Genomic DNA, 25,994 nt, shown 5'->3' on the forward strand with positions numbered 1-25,994 from the left:
CTAGACGACACTCGCGGCAAAATATATTTGCTGCCGCTAGAGTGCGTCTAGATTTCTAGGCCTAAGTAACGCCTTGAGAGTCCAACCAGACCAGGTGTTTGGGCCGGCAACATTGGTCGTCGTTGAGGGAGTTTTATTGTAGTTTGGCGGCTTCGAGGGAAGACCCGCCTACCACGCTGTCATGGTGGATGTCATGGTGAAGACCCCTAGTGGTTATTTTGGGGCAATGATTGCCATTTTTGAGGAGAATTTAATAATTTTGTTTACTGAGGTTTCTCCAGCTCCCCCGTTTCTCCAGTGTCCCCCATGTCTCCAGAATTCCCGCCCAGCCTCCCTCTCCCACCTTCTCAATCAGCCAGTTTCTTAGCCCCGTCTCCGCTGCTGTCCTTCAGTCTCAGCCACATGCTGTCAGGACTCGCCCAGTATCTTCAGACCACCAGCTCCATCCAGCACAAAATGTCCCCGCCTCTAGTCTCTGTGCCCCGATTCTCCACCGCGGCCTGTCGACACATCGGCTTAGCCCCGGCTCCTCCCCTGCTTGGCTCCACCGGAAAATACCGGCCATATGGCTCCTCCAGGCTCCCTCATCCCTCCGGCTCTGCCTTTGGTGTCATCGGTCTCGCGTGGGCTCATCGACCCGCCCTCCACCAGTGTCTCCATCTTTGGTGGCGGTATCGTCGTCAGTCATCCTCAGGGTGTTTTCCATCAAGTCGGCAACACAGTGGCTCCTCCTGCCTCAGTCTCCCCCTTGTGGTTTCATCCTGGCTTACACCCTGGGTTCTGCTCCTGGCTTCCCAAACCGTCATAACATTAAGGTTGAACCACTGAAGTCATATGGACTACTTTAATGATGTCTTTACTACCTTTCTGTGCCTTGAAAGTGTCAATTAGGAAGCTGTCTATGGAGGGGCCTGAGAGCGCTAGGATTTCATCAAAAATATCTTCATTTGTGTACTGAAGATAAACTAAGGTCTTACAGGTTAGGAATGACTTGAGGATGAGAAATTAATGACAGAATTTTTTATTTTGGGGTGAAATATCCCTTTAACTTGTACTGAAACCAGATAATTAATTTTAACTATTTACATTTCATATGATTAAATTTTTTTTTTTTTTAGTTTAGTTTGAGATTCTCTCGGACCATCAACACACCAAAAAATAAGATGGCTGTATAGATTAAATCAATATTTGTCTTTATTATGTTATGTTTTCCAGCTCGTCTGCCTGTTCCTGACATCAGCAGAGACTGTTCTTCATCATCATCAAATTGTTCACTGGTGTGTTCATCAGTGGTGAATGTGAGTCATGTGACTCTCTCCTGGTTCAAAGGAAACAGTTTATTGTCCAGCATCAGTGTGTCTGATCTCAGCATCAGTCTCTCTCTACCTCTGGAGGTGGAATATCAGGATAACGACACCTACAACTGTGTGCTGAACAATCCCATCAGCAACCAGACCAGACATCCCGACATCCCTCGACTCTGCCACACATGTGCAGGTACGGCAGCACGGCTGATATAATGTGTGTGTTTATTCACTGGCCTGATCTGTCTTCTGTTGTAGATCAGAATCACTTTCTTTATCATTACAGCACTGTCTCCTTCTCCTCCTTCAGTCTCAGTCTATCTGATAGTGTTGATCTCTTCTGCTGCTGGATCTCTGTGGATTATTGCTATGGTCGTGATGTGCTGCATCTACAGGAACCGTCGAAAAATAGGTAAAGAAAGCCATCAATCAATGCAATGTCTAAATATTTACCTTTTTAAAGCACAAATTTTCACTGAAAACATTACACATCTGTGATTATTTATACAGTCCAGACACCAGAGGAAAACAGAAGTGATTCAGCATCGGGTAACCCAACAACACAAAAACAGGTAAGATAATTTAAGTGATGTGCAGCCAAGAAAAGAGTCATAAACTCAGAGCACACACACACACACACACACACACACACACACACACACACACACACAGAGCAGTTGTGGGTAATGAGAGTGGAAAAGAGCACTGGTCACTCAATGTCAATTTGACTCTCACTCCCTGAGCCACTGAAATAGAAAAACCCTTACTGCAGCATTAACTAGTTTTTATTATTTGATGCCAATAAAATATAGTTTTAAAAAGTGTTATAAATATACATTAAAAATGAAAATATAAAACAAGTTACGATACTGATGACCGTTAAAATGCGCCATCACAGTCACGTGGTATTATCGGACTAATAGTTTTCAAAGCTTGTAATCACTTCGTAAAACGATTCATTGTTTCGACGCGTTGGAAACTCCACTCAATGTAAATGCAACAAAAACTCATGTCAACCCATATAGCCTGTAAAAAGGGCCAAACATGCATATACGCATTATCTACAATGGTTTCTTGAAAGTAAAATGTATCAAATGCAATTAACGAATCATCCGATATAATTAACTAAGAGTGTGGTAGCCCGTGCATTAATTTATCTGTTTTCAGGCTGTTTTGTTTGGTCTATAGATGACTCTGCTAAACCGACCAATAGCCTAATAAAATAACTACTATTCTTCCTTTTACTATAGGATACTAATGTATTTTTAAAATGTCTAAACTGATCAGAGAACAGGTCAACTCCAATGGTTTTTTCCACATGATTCATGGGTTCACATTAGTGATGGGAGAAACGAATCTTTTCAAAGCTTCGAGTCAATTGAACCAAATCCTCTGCAAAATGATTCACTGTTTCGAAGCGTTGGAAACGCCACACGCTGGTGACCCCTGCTGGACAGGGTTAGTTCAATGCAACAAAAACTCAATCCAGACATGAATTAAATCAGCTGCAATGAACTAATCAATTTATACCATTAAATATTCAGTATGTAAAATATTCCTTTATCATCTTTAGGGCGTGTTTTGTTTGTTCTGTAGCTGGGTCAGCTAAACAGAGACTAACTACTACTATTCCTTTTAATTTTACAAGTACCTTATTACAACGTCTACCAATGTATAAAAACACGAAGCCTCGTTTACCGAAATCGCGTGACTTTTGACGCATGCTCTGAACCACTGAATCGAAACAAAAGATTCGTAAAGGTTTCGAAGCTTCATCAGTCAGTGGCTGCGTCAAAAATGCATCTACATGTTCTGTCTATGCCCTAAAAGTATGTGCTGTTTCTGAAGAAAAAGAAACCACACAGTGGTTAGACCACCCAAGTCCCACCTCTTTGTCAAATGTTCTTTCCGCCCACTTTGGGGTTCAGAAATACAGTCTATAGCCCCGTTTCCACCACAGGAACTTTACCCAGGAACTAGGAACTTTGGGTGGTACTTCGTGTGTTTTGACCGCAGGAACCAGGGTCTAAATGAAGTTCCGGGTAAATATTTCCCCCTCCAAACGGCCCTGCTCGCGAGGTAGTACTTTTTCAAAGTTCAGGAACTTTCGAGGGCGGGACTTGGGCGCTCAACATGCTGATTGGTTGAGCTGACGCAGCATTTTATTTCAACCGGCATTTTTAAAAGTCTTTTGCGAGGTTCGTTCTGCCGCGTTCATTAAATATCAGTCTTGAGCCCCGTTTCCACCACAGGAACTTTACCCAGGAACTAGGAACTTTGGGTGGTACTTCGTGTGTTTAGACCGCAGGAACCAGGGTAAAATGGAAGTTCCGGGTAAATATTTCCCCCTCCAAACGGCCCTGCTCGCGAGGTAGTACTTTTTCAAAGTTCAGGAACTTTCGAGGGCGGGACTTGGGCGCTGAACATGCTGATTGGTTGAGCTCACGCAGTTCAACCGGCATTTTTAAAAGTCTTTTGCGAGGTTCGTTCTGCGTTCAGTAAATATCAGTCTTTGCTCTCTGTCTGGTGGCGCGCGGTCGTCTCAGCCATCTCACGTGCAATGTCCGTAATAGCTGATAATAATATACATTGTCATTTTAAATCTAGCTTTACAAGCTTTCTGAATATGCTGCAGCTGCATGCTGCTGAATCTGCATATTAGTGCTCTTTTCTGTCGTTGTTAATTACCTCTTTAGTAAACCTATACATAACCAGCAAAAGCAGCAAAGCTTGAATCTCTTCCATACTCGTTATTAATTTTTTTTCACCATGTAAACGACCTGACCGATTACTTTTAAGTGTGTGTCCTTAAATGACGTGACAGCGCGCGCCGCGCTCATGTTGACAAGAGAGGAAAGTACATTTTTCTGAGGGGTAAACTTTTTATTTCGTAAATTATGAAGATAATGTTGGAGTAATGACACAGCGTATATTGCCCCAGGCAGTTTTTACTTTAACTGCGCCTGACAGAAGATTTTTTTTTCTGAGATGATTATTACACTTTACAACAAATAGCTATAAATAATACTGTATTAGTCCTGGTGGCCGTTAAGAGTTGCTATGGTTACAGTTAACACACTCCAGCTGCTGGAGAAAACAGCGTTGACATTTTTGGTGCGGCAGACAAACTGCATGTGACAAAATGATTGCGATTGAAAGTCATCACATGTAAACACCAGATCGGTTTAGATAACGTCTCATGTAAACAGTTCACTAAATCTTTCAATCGGTAACGTTACACACACAAATGATTACTTGTCCTTCACTGATTTGGAGGAGCAGTCGCGCGCAGTCCTACATCACCGGACTAATTTGCCTAATCTTCTCGGAACTTTATCGCGGTCGAAACGCAGACAGCTGCAGGTCTGGGGGGGGAGAAAAGTTCCTGTAAAAAAGTTCCTGGTACAAATTGTTCCGGGTAATTTTGGTGGAAACGGGGCTTTGCTCTCTGTCTGGTGGCGCGCGGTCGTCTCAGCCATCTCACGTGCAATGTCCGTAATAGCTGATAATAATATACATTGTCATTTTAAATCTAGCTTTACAAGCTTTCTGAATATGCTGCATGCTGCCGAATCTGCATATTAGTGCTCTTTTCTGTCGTTGTTAATTACCTCTTTAGTAAACCTATACATAACCAGCAAAAGCAGCACAGCTTGAATCTCTTCCATACTCGTTATTAATTTTTTTTCACCATGTAAACGACCTGACCGATTACTTTTAAGTGTGTGTCCTTACATGACCTGACGGCGCGCGCCGCGCTCATGTTGACAAGAGAGGAAAGTACATTTTTCTGAGGGGTAAACTTTTTATTTCGTGAGTTATGAAGATAATGTTGGAGTAATGACACAGCGTATATTGCCCCAGGCAGTTTTTACTTTAACTGCGCCTGACAGAAGATTCTTTTTCTGAGATGATTATTACACTTTACAACAAATAGCTATAAATAATACTGTATTAGTCCTGGTGGCCGTTAAGAGTTGCTATGGCTACAGTAAACACACTCCAGCTGCTGGAGAAAACAGCGTTGACATTTTTGGTGCGGCAGACAAACTGCATGTGACAAAATGATTGCGATTGAAAGTCATCACATGTAAACATCAGATCGGTTTAGATAACGTCTCATGTAAACAGTTCACTAAATCTTTCAATCGGTACACTTAAAAATTATTACTGTCCTTCACTGATTTGGAGGAGCAGTCGCGTGCAGTCCTAACGTTACATCACCGGACTAATTTGCCTAATCTTCTCGGAACTTTATCGCGGTCGAAACGCAGACAGCTGCAGGTCTGGGGGGGAGAAAAGTTCCTGTAAAAAAGTTCCTGGTACAAATTGTTCCGGGTAATTTTGGTGGAAACGGGGCTTATGGTACTTGAACCTAAACTCTGCAAGGCTGTGGCCCTCCAGGAGTTGAGTTTTGCACCCCTGCTCTACCCTTATTAGCAAATAAAGTATTTTACAGACACATTCATATCTTTTTTATTTAATTTTTTTTTTCTTTACATCAGCAAGTTCCTGAATGAGTGTGTGTTTTCTTGCAGAAATCAAAGAAAGAGGTGGTGTATGAAAATATCCCCAAAAGATCATGATCAAAGTATCTACAGGATCTGATGTTCCCGCTCATGGGCCCTGACTCACAAATTTTGATTTCTGTCAGAATCTCTATTTGCTCTTTGTATGACCTTGTTTGATGACATCTATGATGACGATGACATGTTTTTTTGTTGTTATTGTGATGTCTGATATTTTATTGCTCTGTATTAGTGTCATATAATGGTGTACAAGTGGTAAAGCAACTCAAATAAATGTTCAGATTTTTAGCTTAATTCTACTAATGTTATTAAATATAACCACCCTTCACTGTGCTCTTTCATCAGTCACTTCTTTACCTCACCTATTATGCCTCTTGTTACAGATGTAATATAAGTCTCAGGTGTCCCCAGGCGGTTCTGTACGAATATGTGTAACATTACACCCCTAAACTATAATGTTATGTTCACTTAAAGAAAACTTACAAGTATACTTGCAGGATAAACTAGTAGTTTACTGAGAAATACTTAAAAGTTTTCTTTCATGAACTAACATTTTTTTGTATTAAAATAGGAAACTACTAGCAGAAGCGGACAGTATGGAGTATTTTTACTCTGTTTATGTAAAATCAAGTGCCTAGATACTTTATCTCTATAGATGGCCGATTTCAAAACAAAGATTTGAACGGTTATGAATCAGCATATTGATTCAGGAATCATGAATCGCTACACTGATTCATAACGGTGCAAAACTTTGTTTTAAGATTTGCACACTATCCTCGTCGCTTCATAAAATGATCGTAGAGCCGCTGTAGTGAGATGGGCTTTGTGACGACGTCTTTAGTGCCTTTATGGGTCTTGAGAGAGGAAATGACATTGGTGTCAATGAAGGACTTTCTGAGCCATCGGATTTCAACACTAATATCTTCATCTGTGTCTGAAGATGAACGGAGGTCTGACGGGTGTCGAACAACATTAGGGTGAACTAACCCTTTGACCTAGAATATGATCTCTGTGCAAGACCTTCTTTGGTTCCTTAATACTCTCTGGAACCAATTGGTAGACTGACAGATGAGTTTCTCTCACATAGATAACAGAGTTGATAATAGAGTGATAAGCAAGTTTATGCTTCCCTCTCAGGTCCAGGTATCTGATGAAAACCCTATCACCAGGACACAAATCTCACACTAATGTACATTCTCATCATAACTTCCCTTGTTGCTCTGATTTGCTTTGCCAACAAATGCAGCTGCCAACTCTTAAGCAATCTCTAGATATTTTTTGAGATTCTCCACATACTTACAATGCCTTGCGAAAGTATTCGGCCCCTTGAACTTTGCCACCTTTTGCCACATTTCAGGCTTCAAACATAATGATATGAAACTGTAATTTTTTGAAGAATCAACAACAAGTGGGACACAATCATGAAGTGGAACGAAATTTATTGGATATTTCAAACTTTTTTAACAAATCAAAAACTGAAAAATTGGGCGTCCAAACATGAAAATGGTATTCGTGTTTCAGTTCAAGGCAAATTTGGCTTTTGTAAAGATAAGGAACACAGAAAAGGAAAAGGTCTAAAACTATTCTGCCCAAAGTGGAATCAATATTTGTTATACTTATATTGTTATATCTTATTAAAAGGAAAATTACAACTGCTTATGACAAAACCACGAATATTTACCTGACATAAACATTTCAGGAAGTAAGTTAGAGTACCAGATAAAAAGACATATTCAAAAAAAGGAACAAGGATATAAATGCTGCCAAAAAAAAGAACTAAGAAACTCTGCAAGTCTCAAGTTGAAGGCTAGACTTGGCAGAGTAATTAATACAATAATTCCATGATAAAATTACACTCAAAAATCACAGCTGAACATACTTCATTAATAAAACTGAAAGAATGATTCTTCATCATTCTTCAAAGGATCTTCATCAGGTCTTCATCTCAACTTCCAAAAAATTCAAATGAATGAATCAGCACCTCATAAAACATCACAGATATTTGTTCACAGCTTCAGTGGCTTACTGTTGCATATTTCACCAAGAGATAAATTTATGTCTACCAAATATATGAAGACTCACTATAACTTAACTATATTTTTTTTATCTAAAATACACACATTTATTGCTGCAACATTCCTTCATCAAGTATTTCTCAGGTTTAATGGCAGAGTAACAGCGTTTAACACAGCCTGTATCGGGTGTGTGTCCATTTACAGGCACTGAGCGGAAGAAATACACTCGGCAAGTGTTTTACCAACTATTAATACAATAAAATTAAAACATTTTCAAGCTTATTGAAGCTGGTTTTGTTTCCAGTGTAGCTGGTAGCTACACCAGTAAAACACCGACAGTATCAGTTGGGCAGACAAAATAACTGATGTCAAACCCAGAGGTGGACAGTAGCGGAGTATTTTTACTTTCCAGGTATTTTTATTTCTCAAGTATATGTACTTTATCGGTGTTCTTCTTTGGAACACTTTTACTTCACAACATTCCAAAACATAATATTGTATTTTTTACTGCACTCTGTTTCATATTGAATATCATTTAATACTAGCCTAGAAATCTAGACGCACCCTAGCGGCAGCAAATCTAATCTGCCCGCGAGTGTCGTCTAGCAACTCTCTATACCCTTCTGAGCTGTAAACGCCAAACTCTTGCCGGGCCAATCACATTGTGTATAGAGTCGGTGGGCGGGGCCGACGCTGAGTTGCGTTTTCGTGCTTCTAGTAAACACAGAAACTGGCAAACGGCGGTCTTTCGAATCAGCTCTGACCGCGACTCTGGAAGACTTGGAGTTAAGCTTTTCTCTGAGAAAAGAACAAAGAACAGCACTGAAGTCATTCTTAAAAAGGGAAGATGTGTTCAGAGTTTAGCCGACCGGATACGGCGAATGTTTAATCTATCAACGAGCTCCGCTTCACGTTGCTCTGGTTGGTTGTAGCGCTATCCTATCGCGTGCAGAGGGAGTTTGAAAGACAACCGTTTATCCCGCCCCTCAGATTGAGCTGTCAATGGTGAGTTTCCAGACCAAACATCTTGATGTGGGTCTGGCTTGTCAGGCTAATACTTAATTACATTAAAAATGTAGTGCTGTGTACTTTTATTCAAGTAAAAGTAATTAAAAATGTCCTTGAGTACACGAAAGTACTATATGTTTAATGTATTTAAGTACTAAATGATATTCAATGGTAAAAAAAACAACAACTTTATGAAATGTAGTGCTGTAAAAAGTATGACATTATATATAATGCTTTGGAATGTAGTGACGTAAAAGTTTTCCAAAGAAAAACACTAATAAAAGTATATACTTGAAAAAGTATTTGAGTAGAAAGTAAAAATACTCAACTATTGTCCGCCTCTGGTCAAACCAGATCAGCATGAGTGAAAATGAGCAGAAACGGAGATAATCTCTCACTGTTTCTGTGGATCACAGCTTTAATAAACCTCTTCATACTGAGAAACATCAGGCACTCGCTGATGTTTCTTTATTATTCATATATTGTTTAAGGCTAAATGTGTTAATTTATCATTTAAATCATTAAAAAAACAAATAATAAGAGATCAGTTTCATCAAAATTATAAATGATGTTACGTTGTTGTATTGGCTGGCTCTGCCCAAGTCTGATTTAAGAACGTCACATCTTCCATGCTATTCATTCGGTGTTCTTCTGTAAGAAAATACAGATTCACAAAAGGTTAAAAGTAATGAGAAGGGTTGATGGATACTTGGAATTGTTTTTTCCCTGTTGTTTATACAGAGCTTTTTTCTACTAAATATTTAACACTATGATACACTCAGCACTAGGGCCGTACCAACTATTAGTTGTGTTGTCACATTGCACAGCAACAAAGAAGAAATGTTGTGCTTGCTTGTCAGGAACATAGGAATGAGGAAAAAATGTGTGCAAACACAACACATCCTGCTGTCACGTGTCTTTACAAGATGTGTGTGAACACACACAGATTCCAGAAATGGCAGTGTGAAAGAACTAAAATCAAACAATATAAGGACAAATCCCGGAACACATTATCAGAGCATTTTACAGAAACTCTGTGTGAAAGGGGCTTAAGTAAACTGACACAGGAAAATAAACTGAAAGAAATGAGGGCTTACACTCAACCAAACATACACTCACCTAAAGGATTATTAGGAACACCACACTAATACTGTGTTTGACCCACTTTCGCCTTCATAACTGCTTTAATTCTACGTGGCATTGATTCAACAAGGTGCTGAAAGCATTCTTTAGAAATGTTGGCCCATATTGATAGGAGAGCATCCTGCAGTTGATGGAGATTTGTGTGATGCACATCCCGGGCACGAAGCTCCCGTTCCACCACATTCCAAAGATGTTATTTTGTGTTTAGATCTGGTGACTGTGGGGGCCATTTTAGTACAGTGAATTCATTGTCATGTTCAAGCAACCAATTTGAAATGATTCAAGCTTTGTGACATGGTGCATTATCCTGGTGGAAGTAGCCATTAGAGGATGGTAACATGCTGGTCATAAAGGAATGGACATGGTCAGAAACAATGCTCAGGTAGGAGGCATTTCCACGATTTCACTAAGGGGCCTAAAGTGTGCCAAGAATATCCCCCACACCATTACACCACCTCCACCAGCCTGGACAGTGGTAACAAGGCATGATGGATCCATGTTCTCATTCTGTTTACGCCAAATTGTGACTCCACCATCTGAATGTCTCAACAGAAATCCCTTTTTTCCCTTCTCACACCATTCTTTGTAAACCCTAGAAATGGTTGTGCGTGAAAATCCCAGTAACTGAGCAGATTGTGAAATACTCAGACCGGCCCGTCTGGCACCAACAACCATGCCACGCTCAAAATTGCTTAAATCAGCTTTCTTTCCCATTCTGACATTCAGTTTGGAGTTCAGGAGATTGTCTTGACCAGGACCACACCCCTAAATGCATTGAAGCAACTGCCATGTGATTGGTTGATTAAATAATTGCATTAATGAGAAATTGAACAGGTGTTCCTAATAATCCTTTAGGTGAGTGTATATTAATATAATAAATAATAAATTGATATAAAACAACAAAACAGAATATAACTTTTACAACCATATGAATATAATATTCATATATTAATATAATATAAAATAATTGTATAATTTAATAATATAAACATTTATTCATATCACTGTTCTTTTAAAGATTTTTGCCCAGTAAAGCTCATATATCTTATGTCATACTTACAGTCTTGTATTAAATCACAGCAGCAGTTAAAGCAGCCACCAGCAGAACAACAACTATTCCTTTTATAGCACCTAAAGACAGACCTGAATCTGGAACTGATAAAGAGAAACAGACATCATTACGAGAATAAATGGCACCATCTGAAGTTTATAGCAACTGCAGGTAACAGTCACTCAACACCCAAGAGAAAAGAAAAACACTAAAATGTATTTAAAATACACTTCTTTTATGCTTTGTATACTACTAAATATATTTACATATTTATGTGCTTAACCCTTAAACGCATACATCGGGTCTTTAGCGACCCAGGACGCCATTCACTACTAAAGTTAGACATCAACCTTCTTAGTATTCCTCAATCAATTCATTATAAAAAATACAACATTTAATTTAAAAATGTAAAATAAAATAAAAAAATAAAAAATATATATATATATTTACCTTTAATCCCTTTTGTGTTTGACAATGATGAAGTGACGTTTCACCCATAGTTACCGAAGGCAGAAAACAAAAGAATAGGAAGAATCATCAGCAACACTTGAAATGGCAAGAGCCAGTACTGAATGCAACCAAATATTAATATCACTGTCACTTGATGGAGGATCTGGTGAGGAATCAACAATTCAAATATTGATTTTGAAGATGTTGAAAATTATAGATTTGAGAATATGTTTGAGATCACAAATATGAGGCAAATGCTGAATGTAAAGTTTTATATTATCGAGACAAAGATCCATCCGTGTTAGATATAGATCCGGGTCGCTAAAGACCCGAATATGTAATAAAGATTGGCGAAACATTCATGCATTAAAGGGTTAATATGAATACCTTGCAGTTGTATTTTTGGTATACAAAACTGATATTACTTGAAGTCTATCACAAATGTTGTACTTAATGCACTTAATTGTGCGGAAGTGCTGAGGTGCAAATAAAGGTATACTTAAAGGGTTAGTTCACCCAAAATTTAAATTCTGTCATGATTTCCTTACCCTCATGTCGTTCGACACCTGTCAGACCTCTGTTCATCTTCAGACACAGATGAAGATATTTTGTTGAAATCCGATGGCTCAGAAAGGCCTTCATTGACACCAATGTCATTTCCTCTCTCAAAACCCATAAAGGCACTAAAGACGTCGTCACAAAGCCCATCTCACTACAGCGATTCGATACAATGATTCATTAAGCTCTGAGGCTTTACATGACGTGTGTCGAACGACATGAGGCTGAGTAATTAATGACAGAATTTAATTTTTTGGGTGGACTAACCCTTTAAGTAGATTTAATTGTGGTAAAGAGGAACTATTGCAAGAATACTTTAGGTGCACTTTAAATATCTTGCATTCAAAGACTAATCACACCATTCTTACTAACAGTGATATTAAAACACATTTTAGGCATAATATTAGGACATGTGGATTGTGCAATATAGAAATACTCCAAATAAAGTTTAATTATAGTTTTATATCTGTACGTCTTAAGTGACATGTCAATAAATATGATTAAGGATTTGAAGTATACTTAGTATGATGTAAAAATATTTTTTGTATTTTGGTATATTGTTTTTACTACTGAGGAAACACTGTTCAAACACAGAAAAATGGGGTGTCAAAATTGTACCTTTAGCTTGTCGCTGGGGCAGCACCCTTAAAAGGACATCTGTTTTACTCCTAAAAGGTGCATATTAGTACCTTTGAGTACAAATGCGTACCTTAAGGTACTACTATGAACCTTTTTGTGGTAAAAATGGTACAACGTTGTTCTTTTAAGGGTACTGCCCCAGCGACAAGCTGTTGTACCCCTAAAAGTACAATTTTGACACCCTATTTTTCTGTGTGAAGCAAAACTAACAGGATATTATGCATTTATTATGTTAACATTAGTCAACGTGTTATTAGGTCAAGACTTCATTTTTTTAACAGTCCATAAGCCAGCATTTATTGGGTTGATTTAAAAATAATGATGATATACTCACGAGAGAAAGAAACGCTGAAGCTCTTAATGATGCTGAAGCTGCTGCTGAGGATCTGTAGTTTATATTCTCCAGAGTCTTCAGTTGTGGTGTTCATGATGGTCAGAGATCCAGTCTGATGATCCAGCTTCAGTCTGTCTCTGAATCTCTCTTTACACTGATCATCTGCACAGATCTGACTCTGATCTCCAGTGATTTCAGCGATGAGAACGTCATTAAAATACCACGTCATTGAATCATCCAGTGTTCCTAATACAGCAGACTCTAAAGTAACAGATTCTCCCTCCTGTTTATTCACTTCATCTCGATCAGGAGCAGAAACACCTGAAACACAAACCAACAGATGTGGAGGATCTTTTGGGGGAAAATAAAACTACAAAACAAAATAACAGCACATGAATGTGATTGCACAATCCCTTCTTAACTTTTGATCTGAAAATAACTATGTATGCATATTTTACATATTTCATATTTTACATATTTCTCTTTAAAAAGATAAAAGAAACACTCTTAAAATAGTATCTCGCAAATGATTTAGTTTTAAATCAAAACAAACTGTTTAATTATGTAAACTGAGATAGTTCTAGCAAATTTGTAAAGTGATTATCTGTGTAATGTATGTGAAATAATATACAGGTAAAAACAATACTCTAAATATCATTATAAAAATACATAAGCTACATACAACACATTGTAATGTAAACTAAAATAATAAACATTAATGACTTACCACAGACGGTATTGAAGATCTTTTCACTGTTACTGTCGCTGCTGATGATCTGTAGTTTATAAAGTCCAGAGTGTTCAGTTGTGGTGTGTGTGATGGTCAGAGATCCAGTCTGATTATCCAGCTTCAGTCTGTCTCTGAATCTCTCAGTACCTTCATTACACTGAACATCTGTACAGATCTTACTGAGGTCTCCACTGATTTGAGCGATGCGAATGTTATCAAAATACCATTTAATATCTTCATGTTGGCTTGTTTCAACACCAGTGTATAAAGTGACTGAATCTCCCTCCATCACTGACACTTCATCTAAACCAACACCGAAAACACCTGAAGAAAAAAATGACATAAGCAACACAAAAATATACAAAAGTGTTTTTCAAACTTTGTCCCTTTTCTCTATACAACGCTACATTTTTTCACTTATAAATACAAGTATTTTAATGGACAAATATTGACCATAAATCGTTTTTTTAATATATTTTTTATCGTTGATTCAGAAGAGAGATGATAACTAACAGGTTAAATGTCTTACCGTGGTGGAGAAAAAACAACATCACTGAGAATAAATGAATAAAAAGCTTCATTTTCTCCACTTTCCACTAAGAAAAATGACCGAAAAATCTGATCCATTAAAAGGTTCCGTTCTTCTGCTTTAATCCCGACGGAGTTGATTCAAGTGAAAGTAAAATCTTCGAACTTCCCTAAGGAGCGGCCGATGACAGAGAAAGGGGTGTGTAACGTGCACAGGCTTCTCACGAGCGGCAACCTCCTGAAGAGACTTAAACTGCAATTCATCGACTGGCCGCTAGAGACCGGCTCCAGAAGAGAGTCAAATAGCCTATCCATATATAGCCCCCCTTTCCACGCCATTTCTTGTTTTATTGAAGGAATATTCTATACAAGTTATGCTCAACAGAATTTGTGCATTCAGAATCATAATTATTTTTAAAGCAAAATTCAAAGTTATGGTGAGGCATTTCTTTAATAGCAGAATCTTATAATTTTCTAAAGGCACTTACAATTATTTTGAAAACCATTTAAATAATTTGTACAGTCATAGGTTTATAGCATTATGATACTAAGGAAACAAGGTTGTAATAGGTTAACACTCATATTGCTTTTGTTTTGTGGCCGAAATATTGAAACCCCATTCACTTTCATTGTAAGTGCCTCACTGTTGTTACATGTATGCTCTATCTTGTGTGCTTTTTGGTTAGTCCCTGTGACCTCTTTTTTTTTTTTTTACCCGTCTCTATTATTAGTCACGTCGTTCACTTGTGTCTTGTTAATCCCCTTGTTTATCATCTCATTTCTCCCTCAGTGTTCTCCCTCCGTATTCGTCTGTGATACTACATGTTTGATGTTTATATGTGAGAGTTTTGTTGTTAAAGATCCTGTTTTCTGTTCCTCCCCACATGGAAAGAACCTATATAAACATATATGTTTTAATATAGGATTTGATATAGGTTTTTAATATATGTGACATATATAAAATTGGCCGTTTTCCTATATTATATGTACATATATGTACATATATGCACATATATGCACATATATGTACTTATATGCACTTATATGTGTGCATATATGCACCTTCACCTACACTGTAAAAAAATTAATTACAGTATATTAATGTTAATTATAATTTATTAAACTGTGGAAAAACGGATCAATTATGTTAAATTACACATAAAACATCAAATTTTCAATCAAATTTATTTTACAAACCTGCTGTCCATCTACAGTAATTTACTTTTAAAATATATGTTTTCTATGTACAATAACTAAGATATTATTTATAAAAATGCAGTAAGCACATCAATTCAAAAACATGTTTGCATATTTACAGTATTAATATTTATTTGAACAGAACCACTCACAACTTCAACCTCTAAATTAAGTAGGCCTACTTGTACATAAATAGCAACCTTTACAGCCAATTTCTGTTAAATTTACAAAATATTGTACAGAAACTGCACATTTACATTATTAGTCATTTTACATAACACATATGTCAAGTTACTTCTGTTGTAGGAAATACAAGCTTTGTCTTTTAATGTAGATATTTTTGCATATTCTAAATTATATACTATTATCTTTCTATTTTTATACTGTCACATTGCAGTTATTATTTTACACATGTACAATTAAATTTTCATTAAATAAATATTAAATATCCAAAGCAACTTACAAATGAAGAGTATGGAAGCAGCAATAAGTGCAGTGACAATTTTTAGTTAGTCTAGCAGTTTTGTTAAACAGAAAAGAGCTAGTTTTAATGGGTCATGTGTTCACAAAAGAATGCATCTTTAGTGGTCTCCTGAAAATGGCTGGAGTTAGTCAGGTTATTCCACCAGCATGGAACAGTCCAGATAAAGGTCTGTGAAAGTGATTTTGTGCCTCTTTGGGATGGCACCACAATGCGCCATTTGCCTTCACAGCGCAAGTCTTCACAGTGCATCAGCAAACACTGATGCCAGTGGCTGGAACATGAGCTTGGATGAGTTGTGTAGCATGTTTCGATAGAAATGGCCTGATCATCCCAATGCTGTACAAGGAAAATCTAAAGATCGGGCAGTTCTAGCAATGTGGTCTGTGAAGATTAACTGATCAGTTATAACACAAAGGTAGGGCTGGCTGAAACCACGAGCACTTCCGTCTTGGCGAGGTTGAGTTGAAGGTAAAGGTCATCCAGGTGAAGGTCGGAAATTTCCATCAAGCAGGCTGAGATGCGAGCAGCTACGGCTGATCATCCGCTGGAATGAAGGGTAGAGAGCTGTGTCAGGATAGCAGTGATAGGAAAAGCCATGTTTCTGAATTATTCTAGTTGCAATTATAACAAAATACTATTCAAAACAGCTGCATGATAAGATGCAAACAAAGAATTTGTTGAATGAGAAGAACAGTGCCCTTATTCCACACCTGCAATGCTCGCCTGCTGTAGACCTCCAGTCTTTCCACAGGACCTGAAATCACACAAAAAAGCATAAAAAAATAATACAAATAAAAAAAATAGGACTATTACATTAATTAAAACATGCCAGCATGTTTTACTGAGACCAAAAACCTCAACCTAATGTGATCTGGAAGACTTAACGTTAGCTGCATCATATAACTCTAGGGGTGTAACGTAACTGTCCAATCATCTGGATCGATGATAATATAATATATTTTATATTTTCATTTTTCCAGAGCTATATATATATATATATATATATATATATATATATATATATATATATATATATATATATATAGGCCTATAGTTAATCGATAAAGTCAGTTCACTGTTTCAAAAGATATAATGACGGTAACATAACTACCACATACAACCTTTCAAACTTTATGAATAGCTAAGTTAATCTTGGTTAAACAGATGGAAAATTGAAAGAGGCCTGAACTGCTATAATTTTCAGTGTTTTACTCAACGCCAGTTATGTGACTGAACAACGATTAGAAATGTTAACAACAGCTTTAAAACAACCAACAACATCAATGTGCAGCCACACGATATAAATATCATAGAATGAGACTCTTACCTCAGCCCAGTGATCGGTTGATATGATGGCCGCTGCTTGTCAAAAGTCGCTGTAGTTGCCGAGACATTCTCGCTGAAATGGCGCGTTATTTTTCCTCACATAGTTCCGAGATCCTGCTCACGGCTGCTCAAATCCAGTTAATCTCACGACTCACTTCACGAGTGTAGCTTAGCCTAATATAAAATCAAATCACCCGCTCTAACATCACTCACTGTAACGTTACCTCTCCGCAAACTGTTGTGGGCGTGACTAACGGAAAATTAACCGGTGTTGCGAGATTTTTGGTTTCTGAGATTTTCGGTTTCAGTGGGCGGAGCTGACATGAATATTCATGAGTTTCCCGCACATGCGCGTGAAACTGAGAATTTTAGCTTGCTCCTCCTTGTCTCTCAGCAGATATAATCTATTGTTTCAAAAAAGGTAAATCGTTTCAATGTCGCGCGAATTTATGCCTAAACTTCAATTGTTTATTGCGTTTACGAAATATTTATTAGTTAGCAAGTTTTGTGCAGAGGTAGTAGCTATACCTGAATGAAAGATTGCAGGCTTTAAGCAAACTTCAACTAGTCGTAGCCTACTGATTTCATTTCGTTGTGATTTTCCTTTCTTGATGATGCTTTAAAACGGTATTTTAATAATTTTCATATTTTTTCATAAACCTGTATTTGTTTATGTGGACTAAAAAGTTAATCTATCCTGGTGTGATTTGTTCTTAAATTCTTGTTCATTTTTATTTATCAAATAACTTAAAACCACACACAAGCATGAATGTGTTGCTTTAATAGGTCTACAGAAGTACAATTTGAATTAAAAGTGTCATGAGAAAAGTCTGCCTGTTTTTCTTTAGGCTAATAATACTGTTCAAAGGTCTTTCTTTTTTATGTTCACCAAGACGGCATTTATCTGATTAATAAAATTAAAAAATATTTTTACCAAATGTATTCTTTATATTTATTTTATTTTTTTATCTTGTGATGGCAGAGCTCCAGTCTTCAGTGTCACATGAGTCCTGACCCTTCAGAAATCATTCTAATATAGGGATTTTCTGCTCCAGAAACATGTATCACAGTTGAAAATGGTTGTGCTGCTTTTGCTGCTGTTTTCCGGATTCTTTATGAATAGGTAGTTTATTTGAAATATAAATTATTTGTAACATTTTGTCTTTACTGTCTTTTTGTTGTTGTTTGTTTACCAATAGAATCCATTCTTGCTGAACAAAAGTTAACATTTAAATCATAGTGATTCCAAACTTTTGCCTTGCAAATCTTAAGAGTGATTAAAAAAAGTCAAGATGACAGAATGTCATAAATGTTTTAACATAGATTCAATAGTTTAAAGATGTTTAATTTTTCAAGATTTAAAGTCAAAAGTGTTTCTATGAAGCCCAATTAAGAACCTACATGTTTATGACACACCTCCGGTTTTACAGAAAAGTCTAGCTGTTTTAACTGAAAGCATATCTTTAAATATATATCAGTTCCATTGTTTTGTCTCAAGATGCACCCATTAATGTTTTTTTTTCTAAGGCATGTTTAATGTTAAAGCCAAATGTCCTCCTAATTTTACTAGGCCTAATTCTAGTTAATCTAAACCCTGTCTGTGAAACCAGGCCTTTATGACTTTATGACTGATAAATTAGTGTTTGTTGTGCATCAAAACAGATCAGATATAAATGATCATCAATGTGTATCATCCAGGCAGTGCAACTGAAAGAGATTTAATGAAATGGTCAAAGAAAGAGCAGAGAGTAATATCAGTATAGGTTGCAAAATGTTTATTAGGCCACTGACATGTTTGTGGGTGTTATTTCAATCATTTGCAGAGGGATAACAGTTTTAAAACTAACAGAAGTGTATAACAATAAATAAAATGATAATCTGTTCATAAGTTTATTATTTATCTGTTCTTCTATTGGAAATTGGATGTGTGTTCTGGAACATTTGGTTTCACAGTGTAAGTGGAACCTTACACAGTGTCATAATTTTCATTTGTAAATTTATATTTGTTTGTAAAACAATTAATTTCAAACTTTAAAATTATTTTATTCATACATTTTTTAATTGGAAACATGAAAAAACAAAAACAAATCAGCAACATTTTTCAGGACTGTGACTAACCACACAGCAGACAGTTCACAATCAGAGAACATGAAGAATGTTCAATTGTTATGCTCATGAAAAGGGAAAGGTAACACATCATCAGTAGGCTATATGTTGCAAAAAAATATAATGTCCACAGATACAATATAACAGGTTTATTTCAGTTGTTACAGGCAGTTCATAACCTGATAAAAGACACCAGAGCACAAAGGAAAATAACAACGAAATTAAATTGCTAAATGTATTCGACTAGGCTGCTTGAAGTTTGCTTCTCCTAACATTACACGTGAACGACTGCATTCATCAGGGACAATTGTAGCATAGGACAAATGCACAAAACGTGCAAATAATAATAATGAACTGTTCTGAAACGATAAATAGTTTAGCCATAATCTCGCGCCGAAATTATTTACCTTTTTGAGATAGTCCATTAAACATGCTGAGTAACAAATGTGCGTGAACTAAAATTCTCAGTTTCACGTCCGGGAAACTCATGAATATTCATGTTAGCCCCGCCCACTGAAACCGAAAAGCTCAGAAACCGAAAATCTCGTAACACCGGCAGCAAATTTGAAACTGCGTCACGCGCGCGCGCATGCAAGCGCACGCACATGCGCACACACACACAGCTGCATTTGCAACTGGATTTGGAAACCCATCAAATGTACATGAATAGATGTGGTTAGGAAATTTGGGGGAGAATTAGTCAGTGCAAAAAATTATCAAAATTAGCTTCTTTTTTTTTGTTTGCAAGACAAGGTTAAAAGATTAGTAGCTACAATCCAATTTATAGTTTGACTAATATGTATAGGCCTAATGTACAAATACTATTATTTAGCCTAAAACAACTCACTAACCAACACATTATCTTAAATGGTAAGTAAAACATGTTGAATGACTGCTGATTTCTGTAGTTAAACATTCGTTTACTTTTTTCTAATTTTACAAAAAAAAATCTGTAAAATATTAATCACACTTTTATGTATAGGCTAAAATTACATATTATTCTGTAAAAATCCATCTTAAAAAAAAAAAAACAGATGTAATAGGCTACCAGAATACAAGCAATTCCTGTAAATGTAATAGTCGAAATTTAAATTACAGCGAATATCTGTAAAACACCAGGCATTTCTTGTATAATGAAAAAACAGGAAAATTCTGTAAAAACAAAAAACAAAACAAATAATACAGACCATAACCTGTAAAATTACATTGAGCTATGACCGGATCCTGCCATGAGCTGAGACATATCTTATATGGCTTATATGTGGATATAAAGAAGCAATACAGGAGACCTATATGGCCTGATATGCACATATATGCACCTCAATTTTACCTATATGTGGAATATATGTGCATATATGCAGCATACATATTATCATATATGTGCATATATGCAGCATACATATTATCATATATGTGCATATATGCAGCATACATATTATATATGTGCATATATGCAGCATACATATTATCATATATGTGCATATATGCAGCATATATGTACATATAAGCTGCATATATGTTTCATATATGCGCATATATCCTCATATAGGTTCTTTCCATGTGGGTCATCATCTCGTTGAGGAAGTTTAGTGGAGTTCGGCGGCTTCGAGGTAGGCCTAAGACCCATAGATATCCATAATAAAGGCCTTTATTATGGATATCTATGGTAAGACGGTAAGACCCACCACCCGCCGAGGTGGATGTGATGGTGAAGACCTCTAGTGGTTATTTTGATAAACTGATTTTCAATTTTGAGGAGAATTTAAAGGGTTAGTTCACCCAAAAAAATGACAATTCTGTCATTAATTACTTACCCTCGTGTCGTTCAACACCCGTAAGACTTTATATTTTTTTGAAATATTTTTGTTGAAATCCGATGGCTCAGAAAGGCCTTCATTGACACCAAGACGTCGTTACAAAGCCCATCTCACTATACAGTGGCTCTACAATCATTTTATGAAGCGACGAGAATAGTTTTTGTGCACAAAAAAACTAAATAACGACTTATATAGTGATGGGCCGGTTTTCAAAAAGTTTCGAACCGTTATGAATCAACTTATTGATTCAATGGCCGGCCCGGTTCCACACACTTTGGCCTTCAGAAATGCTCTTTAGAAACCTAGTGTTGTCCATTGTTTTAGTCTATGGTTGAAATTAAACTCTGCAAGTCTGGCCCTCCAGGAATTGAGTTTTGCACCCTTGCTCTATACCCTTCGTTTTGGAAAATACATTATTTTACAGACACATTCATAAAGTCTTGTTTTAATTTTTCACTTTACATCAGCAGGTTCCTGAATGAGTGTGTGTTTTCTTGCAGAAATCAAAGAAAGAGGTGGTGTATGAAAATATCCCCAAAAGATCATGATCAAAGTATCTACAGGATCTGATGTTATCGCTCATGGGCCCTGACTCACAAATTTTGATTTCTGTCAGAATCTCTGTTTTGCTCTTTGTATGACCTTGTTTGATGACATCTATGATGACGATGACATGTTTTTTTGTTGTTATTGTGATGTCTGATATTTTATTGCTCTGTATTAGTGTCATATGGTGGTGTAGCCTACAAGTAGTAAAGCAAACAAACTCAAATTAATGTTTTGTTTTTTAGCTTAATTAAATTTACTAACGTTATTAAATATAACCACCCTTTACTGTGCCCTGTTATACAGGGCCATATTCTGAAAAAAATAAAAATAAAAAATACGTTCAGAAACTTAATTGCATCCTGAAGGAGTGTATTTGGCAAAGAAATACTCCTCCATACGTCCAACTCATTAGAGACGGAGACATCATTCACTAAGCTACCCTCCTCCTCATTCATTTTTTAATTTTAGACATCAACCATCTTAGTATTCCTCAATCAATACATTTTAAACAATATAACAAGAACACATATATTACAATTGAATGCCTGTTTTCACTACTTTTTAGTGTCAAAATTGTATCAGGTCGATAACGAGCCGAGGTTTTGCCCAATATAACTTAATCTTTACTGATGAAATGGGTGCAGTTCACATCTATTCCACAAGGTGGAGATGTCTGATATGCAATGATGAAGTGACGTTCCACTCAGTTAAAGAGAGAAAACGAAACAATAATAATAACTATAATCTGCAAAACTTGAAATGGCTTAGTGATTTACTGCAGAAAGCAAGTACTAAACGCAATCAAATATTCGTTTGGAGTTTGGAGAATATGCGTGAGATCGCCAATATGATGAGCTAGAATAGATGCTGAATATACTTGGAAATGAACTCAGAAAAAGACAGTGAGGATGATGATAGTATAAAACATCTGCTCAAACTGAATCATTCCAAGCTCAAAAAGGCAACAATGTGTTTGATTTTATTCCTCTGTAATTGTTACTCTAAAATCACTCTAAAAGGAGTTTTACAGGTCCTTCTTAAAAATTAGCATATTCATTATATTCATTAGCATATTAGCATAGTTCATTATTTTCTGTAATGTAATGATAAATAAACTTTAATATATTTTAGATTCATTGCACACCAACTGAAATATTTCAGGTCTTTTATTGTTTTAATTCTGATGATTTTGGCATACAGCTCATGAAAACCCAAAATTCCCATCTCAAAAAATTAGCATATTTCATCCGACCAATAAAAGAAAAGTGTTTTTAATACAAAAAAAGTCAACCTTCAAAAAATTATGTTCAGTTATGCACTCAATACTTGGTGGGGAATCCTTTTGCAGAAATGACTGCTTCAATGCGGCGTGGCATGGAGGCGATCAGCCTGTGGCACTGCTGAGGTGTTATGGAGGCCCAGGATGCTTCGATAGCGGCCTTAAGCTCATCCAGAGTGTTGGGTCTTGCGTCTCTCAACTTTCTCTTCACAATATCCCACAGATTCTCTATGGGGTCAGGTCAGGAGAGTTGGCAGGCCAATTGAGCACAGTAATACCATGGTCAGTAAACCATTTACCAGTGGTTTTGGCACTGTGAGCAGGTGCCAGGTCGTGCTGAAAAACCAGATCTTCATCTCCATAAAGCTTTTCAGCAGATGGAAGCATGAAGTGCTCCAAAATCTCCTGATAGCTAGCTGTATTGACCCTGCCCTTGATAAAACACAGTGGACCAACACCAGCAGCTGACATGGCACCCCAGACCATCACTGACTGTGGGGACTTGACACTGGACTTCAGGCCTTTTGGCATTTCCTTCTCCCCAGTCTTCCTCCAGACTCTGGCACCTTGATTTCCGAATGACATGCAAAATTTGCTTTCATCCGAAAAAAGTACTTTGGACCACGGAGCAACAGTCCAGTGCTGCTTCTCTGTAGCCCAAAAGTGTCTTGACCTGGGGAATGTGGCACCTGTAGCCCATTTCCTGCACACGCCTGTGCACGGTGGCTCTGGATGTTTCTACTCCAGACTCAGTCCACTGCTTCCGCAGGTCCCCCAAGGTCTGGAATCGGTCCTTCTCCACAATCTTTCTCAGGGTCCGGTCACCTCTTCTCGTTGTGCAGCGTTTTTTGCCCCACTTTTTCCTTCCCACAGACTTCCCACTGAGGTGCCTTGATACAGCACTCTGGGAACAGCCTATTCGTTCAGAAATGTCTTTCTGTGTCTTACGCTCTCGCTTGAGGGTGTCAATGATGGCCTTCTGGACAGCAGTCAGGTCGGCAGTCTTACCCATGATTGCGGTTTTGAGTAATGAACCAGGCTGGGAGTTTTTAAAAGCCTCAGGAATCTTTTGCAGGTGTTTAGAATTAATTAGTTGATTCAGATGATTAGGTTAATAGCTCGTTTAGAGAACCTTTTCATGATATGCTAATTTTTTTGAGATTTTTTGGAATTTTGGGTTTTCATGAGCTGTATGCCAAAATCATCAGTATTAAAACAATAAAAGACCTGAAATATTTCAGTTGGTGTGAAATGAATCTAAAATATATGAAAGTTTAATTTTATGAGAAGGACCTGTATATATTATTGACAGCATGCTAGTGACCCGAATGTGTAAGAATATTTGGCGAAACAGTCATGCATTTAAAGGGTTAGTTCACCCAAAAAAGAAAATTCTGTCATTAATTACCTACCCTAATGTCGTTCGACACCTGTAAGACATCCGTTCATCTTCAGAACACAAATGAAGATATTTTTGTTGAACTCCGATGGTTGAAAAAGGCCTCCATTGACACCAATATAATTTCCTCTCTCAAAACCCATAAAAAGCACTAAAGACGTCGTCACAAAGCCCATCTCACTACAGCGGCTCTACAATCATTTTATGAAGTGATGGGAATAGTTTTTGTGCACAAAAAAGTAATGACTTTTATAGTGATGGGCCGATTTCAAAAATCGATACACTGATTCATTAAACTTCAAGGCTTTAGAAAGCTGTGTTTTGAAATAGGCCGTCGTTATTTAGGGGGTTTTTTGCGCACAGAAACTATTCTTGTGTCTTCATAAAATGATTGTAGAGCCGCTGTAGTGAGATGGGCTTTGTGATTTTAGTGCCTTTATGGGTCTTGAGAGAGGAAATGACATTGGTGTCAATGAAGGCCTTTCTGAGCCATCGGATTTCAACACTAATATCTTCATCTGTGTCTGAAGATGAACAGAGCTCTTACGGGTGTCGAACGACATTAAGGTAAGTAATTAATGACTGAATTATAATTTTTGGGTGAACTAACCCTTTATGGGTTAATGTTAATCAAACTACAAACGACAAGGAAATCACTCACTGCACTTTTGATAACCTACTTATTTGTATGTTTGACCTACAAAATAAGCTACAGCAAGGTATTTAAACTCTACTTCTCGAAAATGAAGAACAAATAAGGTGCATCAGGTGTTTGCTCTTTGCTTTTAATAAATCTGTGGTTTGCTTTCCTGTGATTTTCCTGAACTGTATTTAATAATTAATAAATACTGCTTTGCAAATAGATAAGTCCTTCAACGGTCTCCTTACAACCAGTCTGACAGACAGAGATTTTTTGGGTAGTAATCATTCCAAACCTTTGAAAAATATGATCATTTTGTTGTTGTTTTTTTCTTTTTTCTTTCTTTCTGTATATTACAGTCTTAATGCTGTTTATAGTAGCAGAACAGGAACAAGCCCTTCACCCTTTGCTCTCAATACCCTTTATTTTTTACACCTGCAAGATGTTTGTAGTAGACCCAACAGATAGAATCACATTGCTGATGAAAACCAACCACAGCAAGTTTCAGTTTGACTCTTAAAAATGGTACTGTGAGAACTTTGTACTTTGTTTTTATATACACTAAAATTGAGAACTTAATAAATATACACAACTCATTTTAAAGTCATTCGATTTTACCATAAAATGTAGTTTATACGCAATTCACACAATATTCTTCAGGCAAGTCAGGCAACTACGTCAAATAAAAAAGTAGTTTAAATAATAAAAATAAAGGATATTTTTACCCATTAAGAACAGTTCAACTCTTAATAAGGGCCAGATAAACTATAACATGTGATACGCGGGTCCAGCTTGTGAAACTATGAGCGTCAGAGTCTGCAGGGGAGGATTCACATGAGCTTGAGTGTATTCAGCAGATTCAGCAGTTTCATCCGACACCAAACAACTGAAGCAAATGTTTCACATGT

The 25,994-nt window shown here is 37.0% G+C and overlaps 1 protein-coding gene and 2 long non-coding RNA genes across 3 annotated transcripts in view; all 3 read right to left on the reverse strand.

Annotated features, from left to right (window-relative positions):
• The window catches only part of LOC137040038 (uncharacterized), a 146,809-nt gene extending 131,837 nt beyond the window's left edge, over positions 1–14,972 (reverse strand). The window contains exons 1-3 of the mRNA XM_067415460.1: positions 14,291–14,972; positions 13,759–14,085; positions 13,032–13,352 (exon numbers count right to left, since the gene is read on the reverse strand). Coding sequence (XP_067271561.1) covers positions 13,032–13,352; positions 13,759–14,085; positions 14,291–14,342 — 700 coding nt within the window. The 5' untranslated portion in view covers positions 14,343–14,972. The remainder of the gene's footprint in view (positions 1–13,031; positions 13,353–13,758; positions 14,086–14,290) is intronic.
• On the reverse strand, positions 7,271–11,648 carry LOC137039410 (uncharacterized). The gene is made up of 3 exons (XR_010897639.1): positions 11,501–11,648; positions 11,060–11,154; positions 7,271–9,507 (listed from the first exon to the last, which is right to left on the reverse strand). It is a non-coding gene; the product is annotated as an uncharacterized lncRNA (long non-coding RNA).
• A 974-nt stretch (positions 14,973–15,946) lies between the features above and the next one.
• LOC137039411 (uncharacterized) lies at positions 15,947–17,526 on the reverse strand. The gene is made up of 3 exons (XR_010897640.1): positions 17,298–17,526; positions 16,681–16,724; positions 15,947–16,514 (listed from the first exon to the last, which is right to left on the reverse strand). It is a non-coding gene; the product is annotated as an uncharacterized lncRNA (long non-coding RNA).
• Between the last annotated feature and the right edge of the window lie 8,468 nt (positions 17,527–25,994).

Source organism: Pseudorasbora parva, chromosome 14, assembly GCF_024679245.1.
Source record: "Pseudorasbora parva isolate DD20220531a chromosome 14, ASM2467924v1, whole genome shotgun sequence".
NCBI classification, from domain to species: Eukaryota; Metazoa; Chordata; class Actinopteri; order Cypriniformes; family Gobionidae; genus Pseudorasbora; species Pseudorasbora parva.